Genomic DNA, 20,811 nt, shown 5'->3' on the forward strand with positions numbered 1-20,811 from the left:
TGATGGAATTAATGTTGAGCTGTGGCAGTGGGTTAAGGCTCACCTAAATGACTGTATTTATTTTAATTTTATTTAGAACTTTTTTTTGTAATTTATTTTAACTTTACATTATACTTATGTTCCAATTTGCTAATGTTTTGAAAAATAAAAGTTTGTTCAATGGAAAAAAAGTTTTTAAACCCAGATATCTCAAAGTAACACTTTTTCGAGCTGTAATTGCAATACCGTGAAACACTGATAGTTTGGCTTAACCGTCCAAATATCATACCGGCACATGCCTGGTTGTGACGTCTCATTGGTGAAACTTAAACTTCCACTGTTGGCATCTCTGGCAAAAGTCAATATTTACCCAGCCCAAATTAGCCGAGTAGAGAATAGTGTTTCTTCTCTTCCAATCTACTCAAGTAAAAGTAACAAGTATTGCGGGATAAAACTACTCTAAGAAATACATTTTGCTCAAAGAGTAAATGTAACTGAGTAAATATAATGCGTTACTGCCCACCTCTGACTGTGACCTAGTTTAGCAAGCAAACCATGGCTGTCATAATATTGTTATGACATAGCAATGGATGTAAACACAGTTACAGCTTGGGAACAAGTTAGTCTAGTTATGGAGACAATGCTACTCAAGTAAAATATCCAAGTTTAAGCATAGACGTTGAAGGACACTGTCCAGAGAAAGTTTGTTTCATCTTCAATCAACATTTATTTGCTGATAATACATGCTTTTTCGTTGCACAATGACTAAAAGTGCTGAGATGTATTAGGAGTGTCTGCCTGTCAAAATGCAAGCGCGCACCGCCCCGTTGACATGAAATCTTAGCGATAATGGCGCGAAGAACAGGTGGACTTGAATTACGAACAGTCTATTGTGGTCAAGTTAGCGTGCGCTATTTTGGAACTTGCCTCACAAAGCATCCAAAAGCCTGTAACCTTTTCACCCTTTGTTCTTGACACCTCCCAATGTGCATGTGACGACGCATTAGCACTCTTGCCACACACACAAAAAAGTTTGCAAGTATACTTGCAATGTTATATTTGTGCTGCTATTTGACATCAACGATGGAGCAGATGGCTTTTTTGTCCTGAAAAGGAAAGGAATGGCATCAGACATTCCTCGGTTCCTCTTTCTCTTCTGTTTAATCCTCGCCGCTTTTCATCACTCAACCAAATACTGCGAGGGATTCTCGAGGCACCAAATAAAACTTTCCTCAAATAGGGGCTGGGCCGTATTGCAATGTTTGCTATCTTGATTAAGCCAAAGCACATATTTACTATCAGAAAAATTATATGGCAAACTACCAAAGAAAAATGGCACCAAAGATAGTGTTTTTAACTAGAGGTGGGAACCTTTGGCAATGGTTACGCCTAAAAGAAAGTTAGGGTTATTGAGTATCAAAATAAATGTGATTCATTTATGAGCCATTGACGGTGCTAGACGTCCAATCCATGAAGACTGGGAGCGGAGTGTGAAAATTGCTGTCAATTTCAGGAGCAACCAGTTGGTTCCTTTATTAAACCGTGACCAAGTGGCGGGAGCAAGTTTGTTGTTTTGCAGTTTTTTTTTTTTTTGTGTGATCAATTTTTCATGTTACCTTTTTCACAGTTTTTGTTTGTATTTTCCTGTTTCCTTGTATTTCCACTGTTTTTATTTTATTTTTATATAATCCTTTGTGTTTTTTGCATTTGTCTTTAATTTTTTTGCGTTTTAATTTTTTTTTTCACGTTTTCAAAATCGTATGATTTTGTCATTTCTTGTTTTTTGTGGTTTTCGCATTTTCCATTTTTAAAATTTTTTAATATTTAGGTCGTTGTGATTTTTGTGGGGTTTGTTTTAGGTGGAGGGTGTTTTTCGTTGCTAATTTGTGCAGTTTGGGCCGCAAAAATATGTACCGTAATTTTCGGACTATAAGGCGCATCTGACTATAAGCCGCCGCCCACCAAATTTGACAAGAAAAAAACATTTGTTCATAGATTAGCTGCACAGGAGTATCAGCCGCAGCTTTCGTCACTGTATTATGGGATGTTTGCAACAAAAGATATTAACCGGTAACACTTTATTTGACAGCGGACTCATAATACTTTCATAAGACCAAATGAACCACCATGCAATTGGCTGCAAAGATTTCTTCAAGAAGCTACATTTGGCCATCACTTTTCTCTTGGGGAAGACAGTCAACTTCTCTTGCATGCAGCATGCATTGCAGCGCTAAAGATGTAAATAACAATCCAAATTCATGTTCTGTGCTAATTATTTCTTCAGTTACTGTTCTAGTTGTTTCATTAATTGCTATTTATGGAATTTGATAACAATTTATTTGACAGTTGTGCCATAAAACTGTCATAGTTCCATCATAATTATGACATGACACTGCCATGAGCATTAATGAATGCTTATGACAGATGTCATTTTGTGCCATAAAGCAAATGATCTCACTTCTGAGTGGATGTAAAAGATCCGAGCTGGACATAAATGGAGTTAGTGACATAATTTGCCGATGACACTAAATGACATCTGTCATAAGCATTCATTAATGCCCATTATGGTATCATGTCACAATTATGACGGTCTCATGGCAGTCTTATGACGCCGCTGTCAACGTGTTAACTATCAACCCAAATAAATCATCAAATAAGCCGCACTGGACTATAAACTGCAGGATTCAAAATGAGGGGGAAAAAAGTAGCGGCTTATAGTCTAAAAATTACAGTGAACTCACGGCCCGGACTTTCGGCATGTTAAATGTTCAAAACCTACAAAATTAAACTAAAGACACTTCTGATAAAATATCTATGGTCCCCACGTGATATATTCTTCACGGGCACAGTTGATAAAAATGAAAGGGTTCTCATTGGATTCCGTAGAAAATGCATGTGGGTTGTGTTTGACTCGGTGATGAAAAGAGCCACATGATTGGACGTCATTGCCAGGGGCACTGAAACAGTTAATATGTTTTTACGCTCTATTTTGACTTGACATAAATTGTAAAATTCCGGTGAGTGTAAAGGATTTACCACAAGCTGCTGTTGAGTAAAGAAAAAGGCCCGTGGCCATTATTTAGCCAGTTCCTCATATCCTGTTTTAGCTCAGTTGCTAGTGTTTACTTTGTAAGGTAAATATTCTGGATATTGAAATTCTTTTAGAGGAAGTAGTCTGTAGAGGAGAAAGATCGGTTTAATCTCGTCAAGCTAGAAATTTGTAGAGATAAGGATGCTATGTCAAATGGGACAGAAGGGTGTGGCGACAACATTGCTAAACTCTGATATCAGAGGTTTGTGATAGAGAAGGGGTGAAGAAACTATGTAATGTTAGCTCCCCCCAGTCGCCTGGCGAATAAAATTTCTTCTTTAAAATGATGTCACCAGTTTTATTTAATCCTGTGTTTCAAAATGAAGTCCTGGTAGTATTTGAAAAAGCCTGCAGTTGGCATTGGCCACTGGTTCTGGGCTCCTTTGGTTTCAAAATAGAGCACTTCACATTGACAATTCATTCTAACACTGCCCGTTTTCGCGATCAAAATATACCTGTTTAGAGGCTGCAACAAACTGAATTTGGACTTGATATGGCTGAATGGATGCCCATTCACTGCCATCCCTCCCACTTCAAATGGATTGGACGTTTATGACTGTCAATGGCAATGAACGATGATTTCTGATCCAAGTGTAGAGTACGTACACTGCTGGCCAAAAGTATTGGCACCCCTGCAGTTCTGTCAGATAATACTCAGTTTCTCCCAAAAAAGTAGTATCATTTTACACAAAACTCCAAAATTGGCCGGACAAAAATATTGGCACCCTCAGCCTAATACTTGGTAGTACAACCTTTAGACAAAATAACTGGGAACAACTGGTTGCGGTTTCTTACAATGCTCTGCTGGAATTTTAGACCATTCTTCTTTGGTCAACTGCTACTGTCTCTGAGATTTGAAGGATGCCTTCTCCAAACTGCCATTTTCAGACCTCTCCACAGGTGTTCTATGGGATTCAGGTCTGGACTGGTTGCTGGCCACTTTAGAAGTCTCCAGTGCTTCCTCTCAAAGCATTTTCTAGTGCTTTTTGAAGTGTGTTTTGGGTCATTGTCCTGCTGGAAGACCCATGACCTCTGAGAGTACCCAGATTTCTCACACGAGGCCCTACATTATGCTGCAAAATTTGTTGGAAGTATTCAGACTTCATAATGCCATGCACATGGTCAAACAGTCCAGTGCCAGATGTAGCAAAGCAACCCCAAAACATCAGGGAACCTCCGCCATGTTTGACTATGGGGACTGTGTTCTTTTCTTTGAAGGCCTTGTTTCCCCCCCCCCCGCAAACTCGATGTAGATGCTTTTTCCCAAAAAGCTCTACTTTTGTCTCATCAGACAAGAGAACATTCTTCCAAACGTTTTTGGCTTTCTCAGGTACTTTTTGTAGTCGAGGTTCTTTTTCCACCATCCGCACAATCTTTCTTTGAAATCTCTTGTCAATTTTTCTTTTCCGTTCACATCAAGGGAGGTTAGCAACAGTGCCATGGGTTTTACACTTATTGATGACACTGCGCACGGTAGACACAGGAACATTCAGGTATTTGGAGATGGACTTGTAGCCTTGAGTTTGCCCATGCTTCCTCACAATTTTGCTTCTTAAGTCCTCAGACAGTTCTTTGGTCTTCTTTCTTTTCTCCATGCTCAATGTGTGGTACACACAAGGACACAGGACAGAGGTTGAGTCAACTTTAATCCAGTTTAACTGGCTGAAAGTGTGATTAAGTTGTTGCCACCACCTGTCATGTGCCGCAGGTAAGTCACTGTTGCTGTTAAATACACAAATTAGAGAAGCATTACATGATTTTTCAAAGGGTACCAATGCTTTGCATTTTTGGAGTTTTGATTAAAAAAAAAATTCCATGCAAAATCATTAAAGATATTACTTTCAAAGCATTTGTAATTGCAATCATTTTCTGGGAGAAATTGAGCATCATCTGACAGATTTGCAGTTGTGCCAATACTTTTGGCCAGCAATGTATTGGATGTCTCAAGGCACCATTGTACATTCTTAAAAATGCCACATTTTTGACTTCATACGGGTTCCTCAGGAAAATGACGATTAGTGCTGCAACGATTAATCAATTAAATCGAGTAATTTGATTTGAAAGTAGCTACGACTCAAATTTTGCTGCTTCAATGATCGTTTAATTAAAGTGGCGTTGTAATGTTTTGTTTTGGAAGTGTTGCATTTAGTTTTATTGATTTGGGTGGATACACTGCCCTCTCGTGGCAACAGTGAATATGCCATAACAAGTCTAACATGGCTGAATCCGGATGCTCCCTGTTAAGACCAACATAAGGTTGTAAGTTTGTGTTTGAGCTAATATGTTTATGCATTCGTAATTAAGTTTATACTAGGTATATTAAGTTAGTATTTTAAAGCATTTAGGCTAGCGGACAAAATTTTGCTATGCAAGTTTGCCAATTGTCCTTTTGTTGTACTTCGATCCTCAGTTATTATTTATTTTATTTTATTTTTACATCGTTTGAGGCCAAGCTCCTGGTATTTTAATTTAGTTTTAAATGCATTTATTGCTCCTGTAAAATTAAAGAGAAATCCTGCATCGTTTGAAGAAACACTCAGGAATTTTATTTTGTATTTGCATTTAATGCTCTTTTAAAAGTGCAATTTGAGCAAGCCAAAATGTATTCTGCAACACATTGAATGTTAGTAATCCGATTAGTCGATTAATCGAGCTAACTAATCGATTAATTGATAGCTTAAATAATCGATAGCTGCAGCCCTGCAGACAGTATTGTAAAAAAAATTAATGTAACTGCCTGATATGAAATAAAAATTAAAAAACATATTGCATAAAATTAGAGTTGTCCAATAATCACTTTATAACCGATATCCCGATATCGTCCAATTCCAAAAATTCAATATCACACCGATACCGATTAACATGCTACGGCTAACTGTATTGTGATGCCCCACGAGATGGTATAATAATGATAATTCTCGCATAACAAATCCCAAGCATCTTAGTTTGGAGACATCTAATGGTCAATAAGCATAACTGCTATGCTAAGCTGTGACCGGCCCATGTACAAAGGCAAAAGCGAGAAGGCTTCTAAATTCACTTTGAAGGCAACATGCATATTGGCTTACCACTGACGTCGATATTACTCGATATCATTTTAAAATGCTTTTATTGGCCAATATTAATCGGACAACTCTACTTTAAATATTGTGCGACTGGCTGCCAACCAGTTCAGGGTGTACCATGCCTCCTGCCCATTGTTATCCGGGATAGGCTCCAGCACCCCCGCGACCTTCGCGAGGATAAGCATTTCAGAAGATGAAATAATATAATTGACTGAACTGTAAATTCTACCAAGTTAGCCACCACTAATTTGAAAGTCTTTAATCTCTGGTTAATCGCCCAGATTATCTGAGGTCAAGACAAGTGCACCAGCCAGGTAGAGTTGAAATTGAAGGGCAAACATAGGTTGTGTGGTGAAAGTTCTATGAACCCTATTTGATCTTGGACCAAATTTCTAAAGGTGGCCATTCAAATATAAAAGTTTATTTTGTAAATAAGTCAAATGAATTTACCGTGAAAAAAAAAAAAAAAAAAAAAAAGAAAATCCTGAAACATTGTCGAATTCATTGTATTTCACCATGTGATTGAAAACATACAGTGTAAAACTACGTTCACCAAATTAAGCGGACACAAGAACAGTATTTTTTCCACAATCTTCTATGAGGAATTGAAGTCTACTGCTGCTAATGAATTAATGAATGGACAGTCACAAGATATCTGTTTCAACCGCGTGTAAAATGTTTAAAATTGGGGGGGAAAATAGTCCAATGTTTGCAACAGGAGGCAGCATTGACTAGTTTTAACCTGGAGGCAATCAACTGTGCACTTTGAACTCTAATCCACTTTTCCACACTGCATGCTGTGTTTTTTGAGCTTGGTTCTAGTTAATGTGTACTACTTTTGCCTCGTAGGAACAATGGAGGTGTCCCGCGTGAGCCCGTTGGCTTGCTGGTTCAGCTCCATGATAGTCTGCTTTGCTGGCACCGTACTGGCAGGCATCATACTGGCCGAACCACCTTTGGCGCCGCTGGCCAAAGGCTCCCATGTTCTGCTTGCCTCTCTTGTCTGGTAAAAAAACAGAAAACAACAGCCATAAACATACAAAAAACATGGAAAGACGTTATCGCAAAATTAAGACTTCAACAGTTTAAGCATTTTCTAATTTGACATGTATTTATAGATGAATACATTCATGTGAAGGAGCTAATGTGGCTTTTATCTTTTAATTTTAAGGACTGTGTCTCCCTCTGCTGGTAGAAGATGGAATTTAACGCTAGATAACGTTAAAAGAGTGTTGTCCAGTGTACAATTTGAAATCTAAATAGCATGTTATTATTAAATAGTTAAAGTTCAATTAAGCAAAAAAAATAAAGTAAAAAAATAGGAACATCAAAGACTTGATTAATTTACCATAATTAGAATATACATTTTTAAAAGAAAAATACTTTGAAATATATTTTTAATTAATTAGACATGATTTTGAATTTAAGATAACAAAATAACAATTTCAAAAGTAAAACCAACCCAAAGTTTCATAATATTGAATAGTTTTCACATTTTTTAAATTTGAGAATATTAATATTTTTCACTTTTTTAATAAAATGTATTTTTCTTCACACTTTAGGAATAAAATCTACAGATTAAAAAAAAAAAAAGCTGGTGACACTTAATTTGAATACTTCTTATGATGTGACATCTAGGGCTGGGCGATATGGCCTAAAGTACGTATCACGGTAAATTGAGCAGATTTACCTTACCTCGATAACGATAAATGACGATGAATTCGCCTAAGCGGACTGTTATATAATTTGAAAATCTGAATCAATGCGTGAAATACAAATTGACTTTCTCGTTGATTTATTTACCAGATTTCATTTGAACATATTTAAACAACTGTACATGCTGTCTAAATATTAAGTATATAAAAAATTCATGTAAACCATAAGAATTCAAGTGTGAAAAATCATTTCGACGATCGTGCAAACATGTCATTGTAACACAAATGACTTACAGTTTGAATTACAGTTTGAACAAAACACTTCAGAGTGTTTACTTCGTTTCAGGTTTTTTTTTCTTCCCCAGAGCATTTTTTAATACATGCACGCACACATGCACCCCCCCACACAGACACATTAAAGCTATATTGCTCTTTTGCCAATGAAACATTAAAAATTTTATCATGGCAGTAATGACACAGAATGAAGCAAGCACATACAGAAAAATAGCTGTGGCCATTAAACAGTCATATTATAGGCTTCACTGTTGCATTATAATTTATGCTGAATGCTTTACCCTCATAAAACATATCAAAGAAATCACACACACACAGATACAATATAACTCAACATACTAATTGCTAGATGCAGTCCGTGCCCAATCCACTCATTTAATTCAGCCGTTTTGACAAGGTTAGAGCCGCTATCTGACTCCATCACGTTCATTTTATACAGTTAGCCTGTGGCCTGGGTACCAGTAGAAAGCACCCTCTCCTGAAATCAGGAGAACCAGGGAGCAAAGCAGGTGAAAGCCCATTTGGAGGCCACCAAGAGTCTACTTAATGTCGGGTAAAAGTTTGGCGAAGCTCCCTTAAGCCTGACTCCATCACGTTTGCTTGTAGCGATAGCTGCTAGCATCAGCCTACCGGGCTTCTGTTTGTTTGAGTTCCTGATAACCACGTGACTTCTTACGTAAGCCCACTGACTGCTTTCTTAAAGGGGAATGAACATAGCCGAACAACGCAGACTCAAAGCGGGATGAAAGACTATATATTTTTTTGTTTTATTAAAGTTCCGAATTTAGTGACATGGTCAAAATTACGTCGGTCACAGTCAAGTCAAGTTTATTGTCCCCTAAGGAGGGGAAACTTATCTTACAGCAGGTGAGCACACAGATACACAACAACAGATAACAGTTCAGTCATCAGTGAAGAATTTTGTCAACGGTAAATTTTCGGTATACAGCCCGGCTCTAGTGACACCTGTCATTAATTTAAATGAATTCCTTATGACATATGTCATAAACTCATTGGCTCCCATTGACGGTGGTAGACGTCCAATCCATTTTGACAGTCAAAATGTCTAGCGGCACTGAATGGCAGTGTGTGCTTTCACAGTCACTCCCAATTTTTTTGAAATGGACAGCTATCGTTGTCAAAGGCAGGCAATGAGTCAACCGTAATTCAGTAAATTACGGCAGATTTTTTTCTATTTTGATATTGTTTCAACATTCAAATTTATCTTATGACACATTCACTAGAAGAGTTCGAATAAGTGTTACCATATAGCTATAGCAATCCAAAACTGACTGGATTTTAAATCGTTATACTACAGAAGAAAAAAATAAAACCCAGAAATATTAGAAACCACATTCTGCACGATTATACAGTGCTGGCCAAAAGTATTGGCACCCCTGCCAGATAATGGTCAATTTCTCCCAGAAAATGATTGCAATTACAAATGCTTTCATTTTTTTTGCTTGCAATAAAAAAACAAAAAAGAGAATGGAAAAAAAATTCAATCATTATCATTTTACACAAAACTCCAAAAATGGGCCGGACAAAAGTATTGGCACCCTTGGCCTAATACTTGGGAGCACAACCTTTAGACGAAATATATACGAACAACCGGTTGCGTTATCCATCAATGAGTTTCCTTCAATGCTCTGCTGGAATTTTAGATAATTCTTCTTTGGCCAACTGCTCCAGGTCTCTGAGATTTGAAGGGTGCCTTCTCCAAACTGCCATTTTCAGATCTCTCCACAGTTGTTCCATAGGATTCAGGTCTGGACTCATTGCTGGCCACTTTAGAAGTCTCCAGTGCTTTCTCTCAAACCATTTTTTAGTGCTTTTTAAAGTATGTTTTGGGTCATTGTTCTGCTGGAAGACCTCTGTGGGAGACCCAGCTTTCTCACGCTGGGCCCTACGTTATACTGCAAAATTTGTCGGTAGTCTTCAGACTTCATAATGCCATGCACACACGGTCAAGAAGTCCAGTGCCAGAGGCAGCAAAGCAACCCCAAAATATCAGGGAACCTCCGCCATGTTTGACTGTGGGGACCGTGTTCTCTTCTTTCTAGGCCTTTTCCCAAAAAGCTCTACTTTTGTGTCATCTGATCAGAGAACATTCTTTCAGAACGTTTTTGGCTTTCTCAGGTAAGTTGTGGCAAACTCCAGCCTGGCTTTTTTAGGTTTCTGGATCAGAAGTGGGGTCTTCCTGTGTATCCTACCATAGTCCCTTTTCATTTAGACGCCGAAGGATAGTACGGGTTGACACTGTTGTACCCTCTGACTGCAGGACAGCTTGAACTTGTTTGGATATAGTCGAGGTTTTTTATCCATCAGCCGCACAATCTTTGTTTGAAATCTCTCGTCAATTTTTCTTTTCTGTCCACATCTAGAGAGGTTAACTACAGTCCCATGGGCTTTGCACTTATTAATGACACTGCGACGGTAGACACAGGAACATTCAGGTCTTTGGAGATGGACTTGTACCCTTGAGATTGCCCATGCTTCCTTACAATTTTGCTTCTCAAGTCTTCAGACAGTTCTTTGGTCTTCTTTCTTTTCTTCATGCTCAATGTGGTACACACAAGGACACTGGACGGAGGTTGAGTCAACTTTAATCCATTTTAACTGGCTGCAAGTGTGATTTAGTTATTGCCACCAACTGTTATGTGCCACTGGTGCTGTTCATTACACAAATTAGAGAAGCATCACATGACTTTTCAAAGGGTGACAATACTTTTGTCGGACCCATTTTTGGATTTTTGTGTAAAATGATAATGATTTTTTTTCTGGTCTCTTTTTTTTTTTTTTTTTTTTTTCATTGCAAGCAAAATAAATGAAGATATTACTACCGAAGCATTTGTAATTGCAATCATTTTCTGGGAGAAATTGAGCATTATCTGACAGAATTGTAGGGGTACCAATACTTTTGGCCAGCACTGTATTTGTTTAATGGCAAGCTGTTTAGAGGTACAATCAATGAAAACATATAGTAGTACCTCTACATGCGAAGTTAATTCGTTCCAGGACCTTGTTTGTAAGTCGAAACGGTCGTATGTCGAGTAGGATTTTCCCATAGGAATACATTATCATTCCGTTAATTTGTCCCACACTCCGAAAGCTTACACTGAATCCTTAATAAATACTGCTGGCACTATTGCAAATAGCAATTACACGGAGCGGAGCAATACAAATAAATTATGAATAAAAATCGAAATAACAATATAATAATAGTTATAATAATACTAATACTAATGTAACAAATCGGGTTCTAATGTGGCGGATGTGTTTTGCGTGGTGTACCTGAGCGCACCGCATGGCTGACGTACCAGAGTGAAGGAGGACGTTTTACTTTTACTTTTTATGTTCAGCTGCGGTGGACAGTAGGCATGTTGTGTTGCACAAGTTATGAAATAAATGATTAAATACCTGACGATTTTTTTGGGGCGATGATACAATAATAATAATTGTCACCTTATAAAGACTGGCGAACGGAGGTCAGAGGAGGACCGTCGAGATTGTAGACATTCTACAGCCGTATTGTCAAAACAGTTCACGGACGCGCCCACCATGTTTATATTTTTCTATCATTTACATCTTCATTCCAATGGTAAGCCTCATCTTTTCCTTTTTTCACCACCTGCATTAACCTTCTTGGAACCCATGCTGATTTTGCTCACAAAAAAATCGGCCATGCATCCGTCTTGCGGGAAAACAAACTGTGGCGCTGTTATAAATCGTCGTCTTTCGAACATGTCGTCGGATGTAGAAACAAATGGCGAGTCAAATTTTACGTCAAATGTCGAAAAGATCGCGTGTCGAAGCGATCATATGTCGAGGTACCAGTGTAGTTATTTTTTTTTTGTCTACTGAAAATTAGTTTAACAATACTGCCCTCAGCTGGAAAAAGCTGATATTACTACTACTACTGTAGTAACATTTTTTCCCCTTTGGTGGCGGACAGGTACCTCATGTTCTACTGTCCCTGGAACCTGATGCACAAATGCGTAACCATGCCCCCTCTTCGCCTGGTTCTGTCGGCAATGAAGGAGGTGACGCGCACGTGGAAGGTGCTTGCTGGTGTCTCACAGGCACGTAGCAAATACAAGGACGGACTGCTGATCATGATCGCCACTGGCTATGTCAAAGGTACTCCAACAAGTCGTCGTTAAGCCGTCAATGGCGATGAAATGCTTTCCTGGGATCACACTGAACTGTGCTTGATTTTTGTGTCGGCCAGGAGCCGGAGGAGGTCTGATCATTAACTTTCAGCAGCTCATCCGCGGGGCATGGAAACCGGATGCCAAAGAGTTTCTGAAAATGGGCGCGTGAGTCTCCACAGTTTACTGCTCCAGCTATGGAAAACCTTAAATTTTTCATGGCGGAAAAGGACCTAGTTTTTTTTTTTGTTTTAATTTTTTTTTGGTTCAATTCAATCGCTTTTACCAACACAGGTGTATCATCAATAAGAAAAAACATACATATAATTGAGACATGCTGTCCTTTTGCACACGTTTGTGAACATCACATTTTGCGTCACGTAGACCACACTTGTATACCAAATGTTAATATTATGCCCTACAAGACTCAAAATGTGATGTCCACGTACAGCACAGGCCAAAGGTTTGGAGACACCTCATTCAATGCAACACAAATGAAGGTCCCAATACCATTGATAAAGAAATAAATCCCACTAAATAACCCTGAAAAGCCGTACCTTTGATGTCAAAAACCATTTTACAATAGAATAGCCCTTTATTGTCATTATATGGTTGTACAACGAAATTGTGGAACATCTCCCTTTACAGTGCAGGACAAAGTAAAAAAAAAAAAAATCTCGAAAGTGGCTTGCATAAATAAAGTATAAAATCTAAATAAATATAAAATATTTAGGAGGTAGTCCTATGTTCAGGCAGTGCAAATAATTGAAGTGAAGTAGCAGCAGTTAATAGTGAAGGCATTGAATATTACACAAGTAAAAATTTTGAAAGTGGCTTGCAAGAATAAAAGTATAAAATCTAAATAGTGTATGGCGGAAAACACTCAGGTGACCTGAAGTTCCGCTCTGAGACCCTAAATTTGGCCAGCTTTCAAAATTGTCCGAAATGCATGTGTGATACATTATTGGAAAGCTTAAAATCTCAATTTTCTGGGGGAACAAAAATTTTGAACAGGGAGGCATTTAAAAAAAAAAAAAGTTTTTAAACAGCAAAACCCTAATTGGAGGCGAGAGCACGCGAGAGCAGAACTAAAGACGCCACGATTTTAACGAGATATTATCGCGTACTTACCTTGTTTCGATCCAAAAACTCCATGTAGCATGTATCACTGAGTGTCAAGACACAGCTGTGAATGGCCACAGCCGGATTTTGGGGGGATTTTATGGGTGAAACATGGTGATATAACAAGGGTCGCGATGCAGAAATTGCAGACAACAAGGAGTCGTTGAGATTTTCTTTTATCATATACTTACCCTTTTAAACGTTATTTTTCAATTTTTCTTTGTTTGGATCGATCATTTATCATCTAACATATCGAGGAAAATGTGACAGTAACAAAAAAAAAATACAATCAAGCGATAGTTATGAGGTAGAGATCCGTGACTTTTTTTTTTACAGACACCAAATTTTTCATTGTGACCTAATTCAAAGTTTAAAATGGTGCGAGTGAATAATTTTTTAAGGTCGTTTTTTTTTTTTTTTTTTTAATTTAACTTAAATTTAGACATCAATTAATGATTCTAGGCTAAAAATGACAGACATTTTGTATAATAAATAAAATTACTTACCTTCTTTTTATGGCTAGGTTGAAACAAAAGCGGTTGCACGACGTCTGTAAACGGGGGGTTTCAGGGTAAAACGGACAAATTGAAAATAGTTCAGAGGCTTAGTGGGTCATGAATATGCTATGGAGGCATATAGACATATTGTTCTGTCAAGGATGTTGGCTTAAAATACAGCAGTTAATTTTTAAGAGGGATGAAGAGCAGAAACTGCTTTTTCAGTCTTGTCTGTGTTTTCCGCCATAAAATATGTAAGAGGTAGTCCTATGTTGAGGCAGTGAAAAAAATTGAAGTGAAGTAGCAGCAGTTGACAGTGAAGGCATTGAATATTGCAGATTAATATTGCACATACATAAGTATTGCACATAGCATATGTGTGAATAGAAGTTGCAGAAGTTGACAGTGAGGCATTGAATATTGCAGATTTATATTGCACATAAATTAGTATTGCACATAGCATATGCGTGAATAGAAGTTGCAGAAGTTGACAGTGAGGCATTGAATATTGCACTTAGTAAGTATTGCACATAGTATATTGCATGTAAATGAATATTGGACATTGGTTTTGATTGATTGATGTGGTGTTTCGTATGGCTGTTCAGGGTGGAATGGCTTTAGCAAAGAAACTGTTCCTCAGTCTGTCTGTTCTTGCTTTTAAACACCGATAGCGTCGCCCAGAGATGAGCAGTTCAAACAGCTGGGAACCAGGATATGAGCTGTCCTCGAGGCTGTTTAGAGCTCTGCTGAGGCATCGAGAGGAGTAGATGTCCATCAGGGAGGGGAGAGGACAGCCATTGATCCTCTGCGTCGTCTTGACTGTCTTCTGAAGCCTCTCCCTGTCTGGAGCAGTGCAGCTCCCGTACCAGGTGGAAATGCAGTATTTTAGAAGGCTCTTAATGGATGAGTAGTAGAAGGCCAGCAGCAGCAGCAGCGCCAGCTTCCTATCCGGCTTGCTCTTCCTGAAGACTCGCAGGAAGTGCAGATGCAGCAGAGCTTTCTTTATGATAGCTGTTATGTTTGGTGTCCATGAGAGGTCATCTGAGATCTGGACTCCCAGGAACCTGAAGGTGTGGGCCCTCTCCACACACTCGCCGTTGATGTACAGGGGCGGCGGCTCGCTACCGTTCCTCCTGAAGTCCATGATGACATCTTTGGTTTTGGTGGTGTTCAGGGCCAAGTTGTTGTCTGAGCACCAGGCTGAGAGTGCGTGGACTTCCTCTCTGTAGAGTGCCTCATCTTCCTGTGAGATTAGTCCAACCACAGTAGTGTCATCAGCAAACTTGCGCCTGTGGATTGGACTGCAGTCATAAGTGTAGAGGCAGTACAGGAAAGGGCTCATCACGCAGCCCTGTGGTGAGCTGGTGCCCAGTGTGCGGGTGGAAGAATGGTGGGGGCCAAGTTTCACAGGTTGGGGTCTGTTGGACAAGAAGTCCTTGATCCAGGACCATGTGAGGGGGGGAGGCCCAGGATGTCCAGCTTTTTAGGTGATACCCTCTTGAAACTCAACAAAGACAATGGCAAGTGTGTGCAAAAATGTAATCAGAGCAAAGGGTGGCTACTTTGAAGATACTACTGTAGAATATTATACAGTGATCCCTCACTACTTTGCGCGTCAAACTTCGCGCCCTCAGTTCAGTGCGGAGTTTGTTTTCAATAAAAAAATAAAATAAACAAATACAGAAGAGCTGTCACAAGCCGATCGCGTAGTCTCACTCTCCCTCCCTTCCTCCCTGCTGTTTGTTGGTCAGGCAGTGCACTGGAGTTGCTTATCAAAGTTAACGATGATTGACAGATGTTTAATGTTTGATCTTGCCACAGATGCCTGGAAGCTGAAGCTTCAAAGCGCCGCATGTGTCAATCATTCTTTAACCTTTTAAACAGTTGCTCTGGCAACTCATTGTGTGCAAGTGAGCAACTTGAGTGGACTCGCTCAATGAAGCATTGAATAAAGACAAGCATTTTTATACTTGTTTAAAACTTATCATAATTATCACATTTGAAGTGATTAAAAAACATTTATTAACTTATTAACATATATACAGTATATATATATATATATATATACATAAAAATAAATATATACTTTAGGGGGGAAAAGTGAAAAAACATGTCTTATAGCCATCTCTTTCCAATGCTAAATCTGAATAAATGTACTTAAATATACATATTTTTAGTTATTTCACCTTTTTTTTTTGCTAGGTACATAATTCCACATGTGTTCAATCATAGTTTTATCTTCAGTAAAAACTTTCAATGTAAATAGTCATGAAAATAAAGCTAATGCACGAATGAGAAGGTGTGTCCAAACTTCAGTACTCCTGTACTGTAAGTGGACGTTAGATCTTTATGGGGTTAAAAAGTCACTTGCTTTATAAAGGGTTAACAAATAATTTTGTAACTGATTTCGAAGGATTTTGCATGAGTCTTTCTGCATATTATTTTCCTCATTTATTTGAATGTTATGGTTATGTGGTGTTATTGTGTTTGGGTTAAAGCGCCACCAAGGTGTCCATGATCGGGGCGGTGCTGTTTGCTCTTCAGCAGTCTCACTACCTGCCTATACAAACGCGCCACCTGATGCTCATCTACACCGTCTTCACTGTGCTCAACAAGGTCAGTCACAACCATGGAGGATAAGTTTTAGTGGACCACTGGTTCATTCATTGAAGGTTAAGTCAAGCTCTCGATATGGGATTGAACACCTACACCGGTATCGGCCAATCTTGAAAGAAGTCTATATATTGGCCCGATATGTCTTTATAAGAAAGGTCATCACCAAAACAGTGAACATAACAGTAAACATAACATATCTGAAAAAAGTCCAAATATCGACCAGATAGTGTATGTCTTTATTAGAAAGATCGTCATCAAAACGGTGAACATCATAGTCTTCCTATTATATTGGCTGTAGGACTGTAATGATAACAGTACGATTCGTATCACGATTCTTGACCCACGATTCGATACATAAAACAATATTTTTAAATGTAAAAAATATTTTACTTAAATTACATTAATATTAACATTTGTGGAAAAAAACTAACTTTAACACTAATACACAAAATAAATGTATAAATACAAATATGGCAATTCTCTGTCCCTCTCAAAATATTAGTAATAATAACACTTTAGTGTTACGATTCTATTGTCTCACACAACGATACAGGATTGGGACCCTGAGTATCGAGATTGCAATACGTGTTTTGTTACAGCTTAAATTGGGCGGTATTGGTAGTCCATGTATATCAGATATAAGAAAGATCACAAAAATCACAAACCAAACTGAACATAAGTCATACTATTGTATTGGCTGGTATCGGCCAATCTTTAAAAAAGTCCTTTTTCGGTACAGTGGGATGAAAAAGTATCTGAACCTTTTGGAATTTCTCACATTTCTGCATAAAATCACCATCAAATGTGATCTGATCTTTGTCAAAATCACACAGATGAAAAAAACATTGTCTGCCTTAACTAAAACTACCCAAACAATTATAGTTTTTCATATTTTAATGAGGATAGTATGCACACAATGACAGAAGGGGGAAAAATAAGTAAATGAACCATCACATTTAATATTTTGTGTTTGCCCCCCACCCCCCCTCTTTGGCAGCAATTAACTTCAACCAGACACTTCCTGTAACTGTAAATCCTTCTGGCACATCGATCAACTAATCTTGGCCCATTCTTCTCTACAAAACTGCTGTAGTTCAGTCAGATTCCTGGGATGTTTGGCATGAATCACTGTCTTTTGGTCATGTCACAGCATCTCAATGGGGTTCAAGTCTGGACTTTGACTTGGCCACTCCAGAACGTTTGTTTTGTTCTTCTGAAACCATTCAGAAGTCGATTTACTTCTGTGCTTTGGATCGTTGTCTTGTTGCAGCATTAATCCTCTTTTTAGCTTCAACTGTCTGACAGACGGCTTCATGTTTTCCTGCAAAACATTCCGATAAACTTTTGAATTCATTCTTCCATTAATGATTGCAAGTTGTCCAGGCCCTGAGGTAGCAAAAAAGCCCCAAATCATGATGCTCCCTCCACCATGCTTCACGTTGGGGATGAGGTGTCGATGTTGGTGAGCTGTTCCTGTTTTTCCTCCACACATGATATTGTGTGTTACTCCCAAACAATTCAACTTCGGTTTCATCAGTCCACAAAATATTTTGCCACAATTTCTGTGGAGTGTCCAAATGGCTTTTTGCGATCATTGAACGAGCAACAATTATTTTTTTTTAGACTGCAGTGGCTTCCTCTGTGGAGTCCTCCCATGAACACCATTCTTGGTCCTAGTTTTAGACATTGGACTTTTAGACATTGGACTGTGCCAGTGATTTCTGTTAGTCTTTAGCAAACATTCTAGGGTTGTTTTTTACCTCTGAGTGTTCTGTGCTGAATTCTTGGCGTCATCTTTGCTGGACGGCCACTCCTTGGGAGAGAAGCAACAGTGCCAAACTATCTCCATTTGTAGGTAGTTTGGCACTGTTTGTGTTGGAGAAGATATCTCTATTTGTAAATATCTTCTCTTGACTGTCGATTGATAAACATCAAGACTTTTAGAGATGGTTTTGTGTCCTTTCCCAGCTTTATACAAATCAACAATCTTTCTTCAGTCTTCAGACAGCTCTTTTGACAGAGCCATGATGCACATCAGACAATTCTTCTTATTAAGACAACTCTTACCAGGTGTGTGTTTTATAGTGGGTGGAGCAGCTTTAAACCACTCATCAGTGATTGGGCACACACCTGACTTAAATTGTTTGGTAAAAAATGGTTTCAATTGCTCTTTAAGTCTCCTTAGGCAGAGGGTTCACTTACTTATTTTCCCCCATATGTCATTGTTTACATGCTATCGCCATTAAAATATGAAAACCTATAAATGTTTGGATGGTTTTAGTTAAAGCAGAAACTGTTTTTTCATCTGTGTGATTTTAACAAAGATCACATCATATTTCATGGTGATTTTATGCTGAAATGTGAGAAATTCCAAAAGGTTCAGATACTCTTTCATACCACTGTATATCATCCAGCCGATATATCGGTTGACCTTTAGTTTCAAAGTGAACCCGATTTGGCCTTAGGTTGTCAACCATGCTGCAAATATTGGGGTAGAGAGCTGAAACTACTCTACTCTTTAGAACCTTTTCCGGCTGGACTGGCAATGTTAGCTGCCTGTTGCCCTTTTAGCGGCAGCTTTTGCATCATTTTCACAGCGTTGCGTCATCCGACCCTTCTCTGGGAAACGGGACTGCGCTTTTCACCTCCCTTCCGTCAGAATTATATCATGAGACATTTCGTCACATTGAAACATCCTCTCTGACCTGCTGTTTGTTATTTTTGACTCTACGCATTGAACTCACCGGCTGCCATTGACAACGCTAGGCGTCCAATCTATTTCGACTGCAATATGTAGCACTGTGGTTTATCGTTGCATTTACCTTCCAGACGAGGATGATCTGTACGGGGTCGGCGACGTTTCCCTTCGACCCCATCGAATCGGTGCTCCACAAGACTCTCTTCGTTGGCTTTTCTCCCTACGCCGCTCTCACCGCCGCCGCGACAACTAACGGCTCAGCTGGTGTGCCGACCGAAGAGCGTCACGGACCTCGCACCAGCGTAGCGAGAGCGCCAGTTCAAACCGAAAACATGTCGGAAAAGAAGAGCAACTGAAGATTTGTCATTGGATTGACGTTAACTCATTGGCTGACATTGACGGTGTTGGACATCCAATCCATTTTGAATAAGAGGGGTGAATGGTAATGGATTGGACGTCTAGCGCCATCAATGGCGCTGAAACGTGAGAATTCACAGCCATGAGTGTCATTTGGTGGAATGTTTTGTCTTATGCGAACTCTCATCAAGCCTGGCCTTATTTTGGAGCATTCGGCCCGTTCTTAAGTGATGCACATTTTGCTGCAAATCTGTCTTAATTCTCAATATACAGTATGTATTTATTATATTCAGAAATGATGGTTTTCGCTCTGGGTTTTGGGATCAATGCTGAGCACTTGAATGGCTATTTCTGCACGTACATATTGTAATACTTGTTGAAATGCTATTTTTCCTACAATGCAAAATAATATATATCATTCTATGAGATTTTATACGTTATTCTATTTTAAGTTTTCTGCACTTTCAAAAATGGGCTAAAACGCTTTTTGATGAATGCCTTGTAAGAAAAATTTCAATGAAAATGCAATTGACTATCAAGATGTAGCAACATTTGAATGTGACTATTTATATTGATCGGATCAGACGTGTAACGCCGTCAATGGCAGCGAATGAGTGAAATAAAATGTGTGAACTCCATTATCAAATGCAAAGTTACATCAGTTTAACATCAGCACCTGGTGCAGCAGGATCCCGCAGTGAACCCATGTGAAGAAACAAAGACAAGCAAAGCTGATGAAACTGTAGAAATGATGCACCTGCCCATCATTTCAAAATACACGTGTCTTTGCGTGTTCTCTTTATTACATGTAAAAAGCGCCAGACGGTCAAGTTGGATCAATTTTTTGCCGTTTTATGGTGGTCTTTATAGGGCACCCATTGAAATTAGAGTAGTCTGATATCTGCTGATAAAATTTTAAAATATAATATCGACATCGGTTTTTCATGATCAGTTTTGAACATAAGCAGAGTTTAAGGGGAGGGGGGGCAGGGGGTCCAGGCCCTCCTGGTGGCCGAAAAGTGTCATTGGATGTAATTGACTTTGCTATATATATATAAAAGTTGTGAAGCAATAAAACAACAAAAATGAATGAAATGAACAAAAAAACGATATTTTTATAATGGGTCAAAAGGATTTTTGGAACAGATCATTTGACGAGCACCTTTGACGGTCATTTGCTTTGCATATTATTGCAATTTATTTTAATTATTTGCATATACGAATGTCACACATAAAGAACTGCTAAAATCAAAACCTTTTTAATGAAAAATTAAGCGTTCAAATGC

General features: G+C 38.7%; 1 protein-coding gene across 2 annotated transcripts in view; it reads left to right on the forward strand.

The window, feature by feature from the left end:
- The window catches only part of tmem38b (transmembrane protein 38B), a 40,496-nt gene extending 19,984 nt beyond the window's left edge, over nt 1–20,512 (forward strand). Inside the window, exons 2-6 of one of the 2 annotated variants that reach the window (XM_057819495.1) lie at nt 6,985–7,141; nt 12,040–12,224; nt 12,316–12,403; nt 16,353–16,470; nt 19,300–20,512. In XM_057819495.1, coding sequence (XP_057675478.1) covers nt 6,990–7,141; nt 12,040–12,224; nt 12,316–12,403; nt 16,353–16,470; nt 19,300–19,524 — 768 coding nt within the window. In that variant the 5' untranslated portion in view covers nt 6,985–6,989 and the 3' untranslated portion in view covers nt 19,525–20,512. The remainder of the gene's footprint in view (nt 1–6,984; nt 7,142–12,039; nt 12,225–12,315; nt 12,404–16,352; nt 16,471–19,299) is intronic. The other variant, XM_057819494.1, reaches the window with a different exon arrangement.
- Nucleotides 20,513–20,811: the final 299 nt, after the last annotated feature.

The sequence above is a fragment of the Corythoichthys intestinalis genome, chromosome 17, assembly GCF_030265065.1.
Source record: "Corythoichthys intestinalis isolate RoL2023-P3 chromosome 17, ASM3026506v1, whole genome shotgun sequence".
Classification (NCBI taxonomy): Eukaryota; Metazoa; Chordata; class Actinopteri; order Syngnathiformes; family Syngnathidae; genus Corythoichthys; species Corythoichthys intestinalis.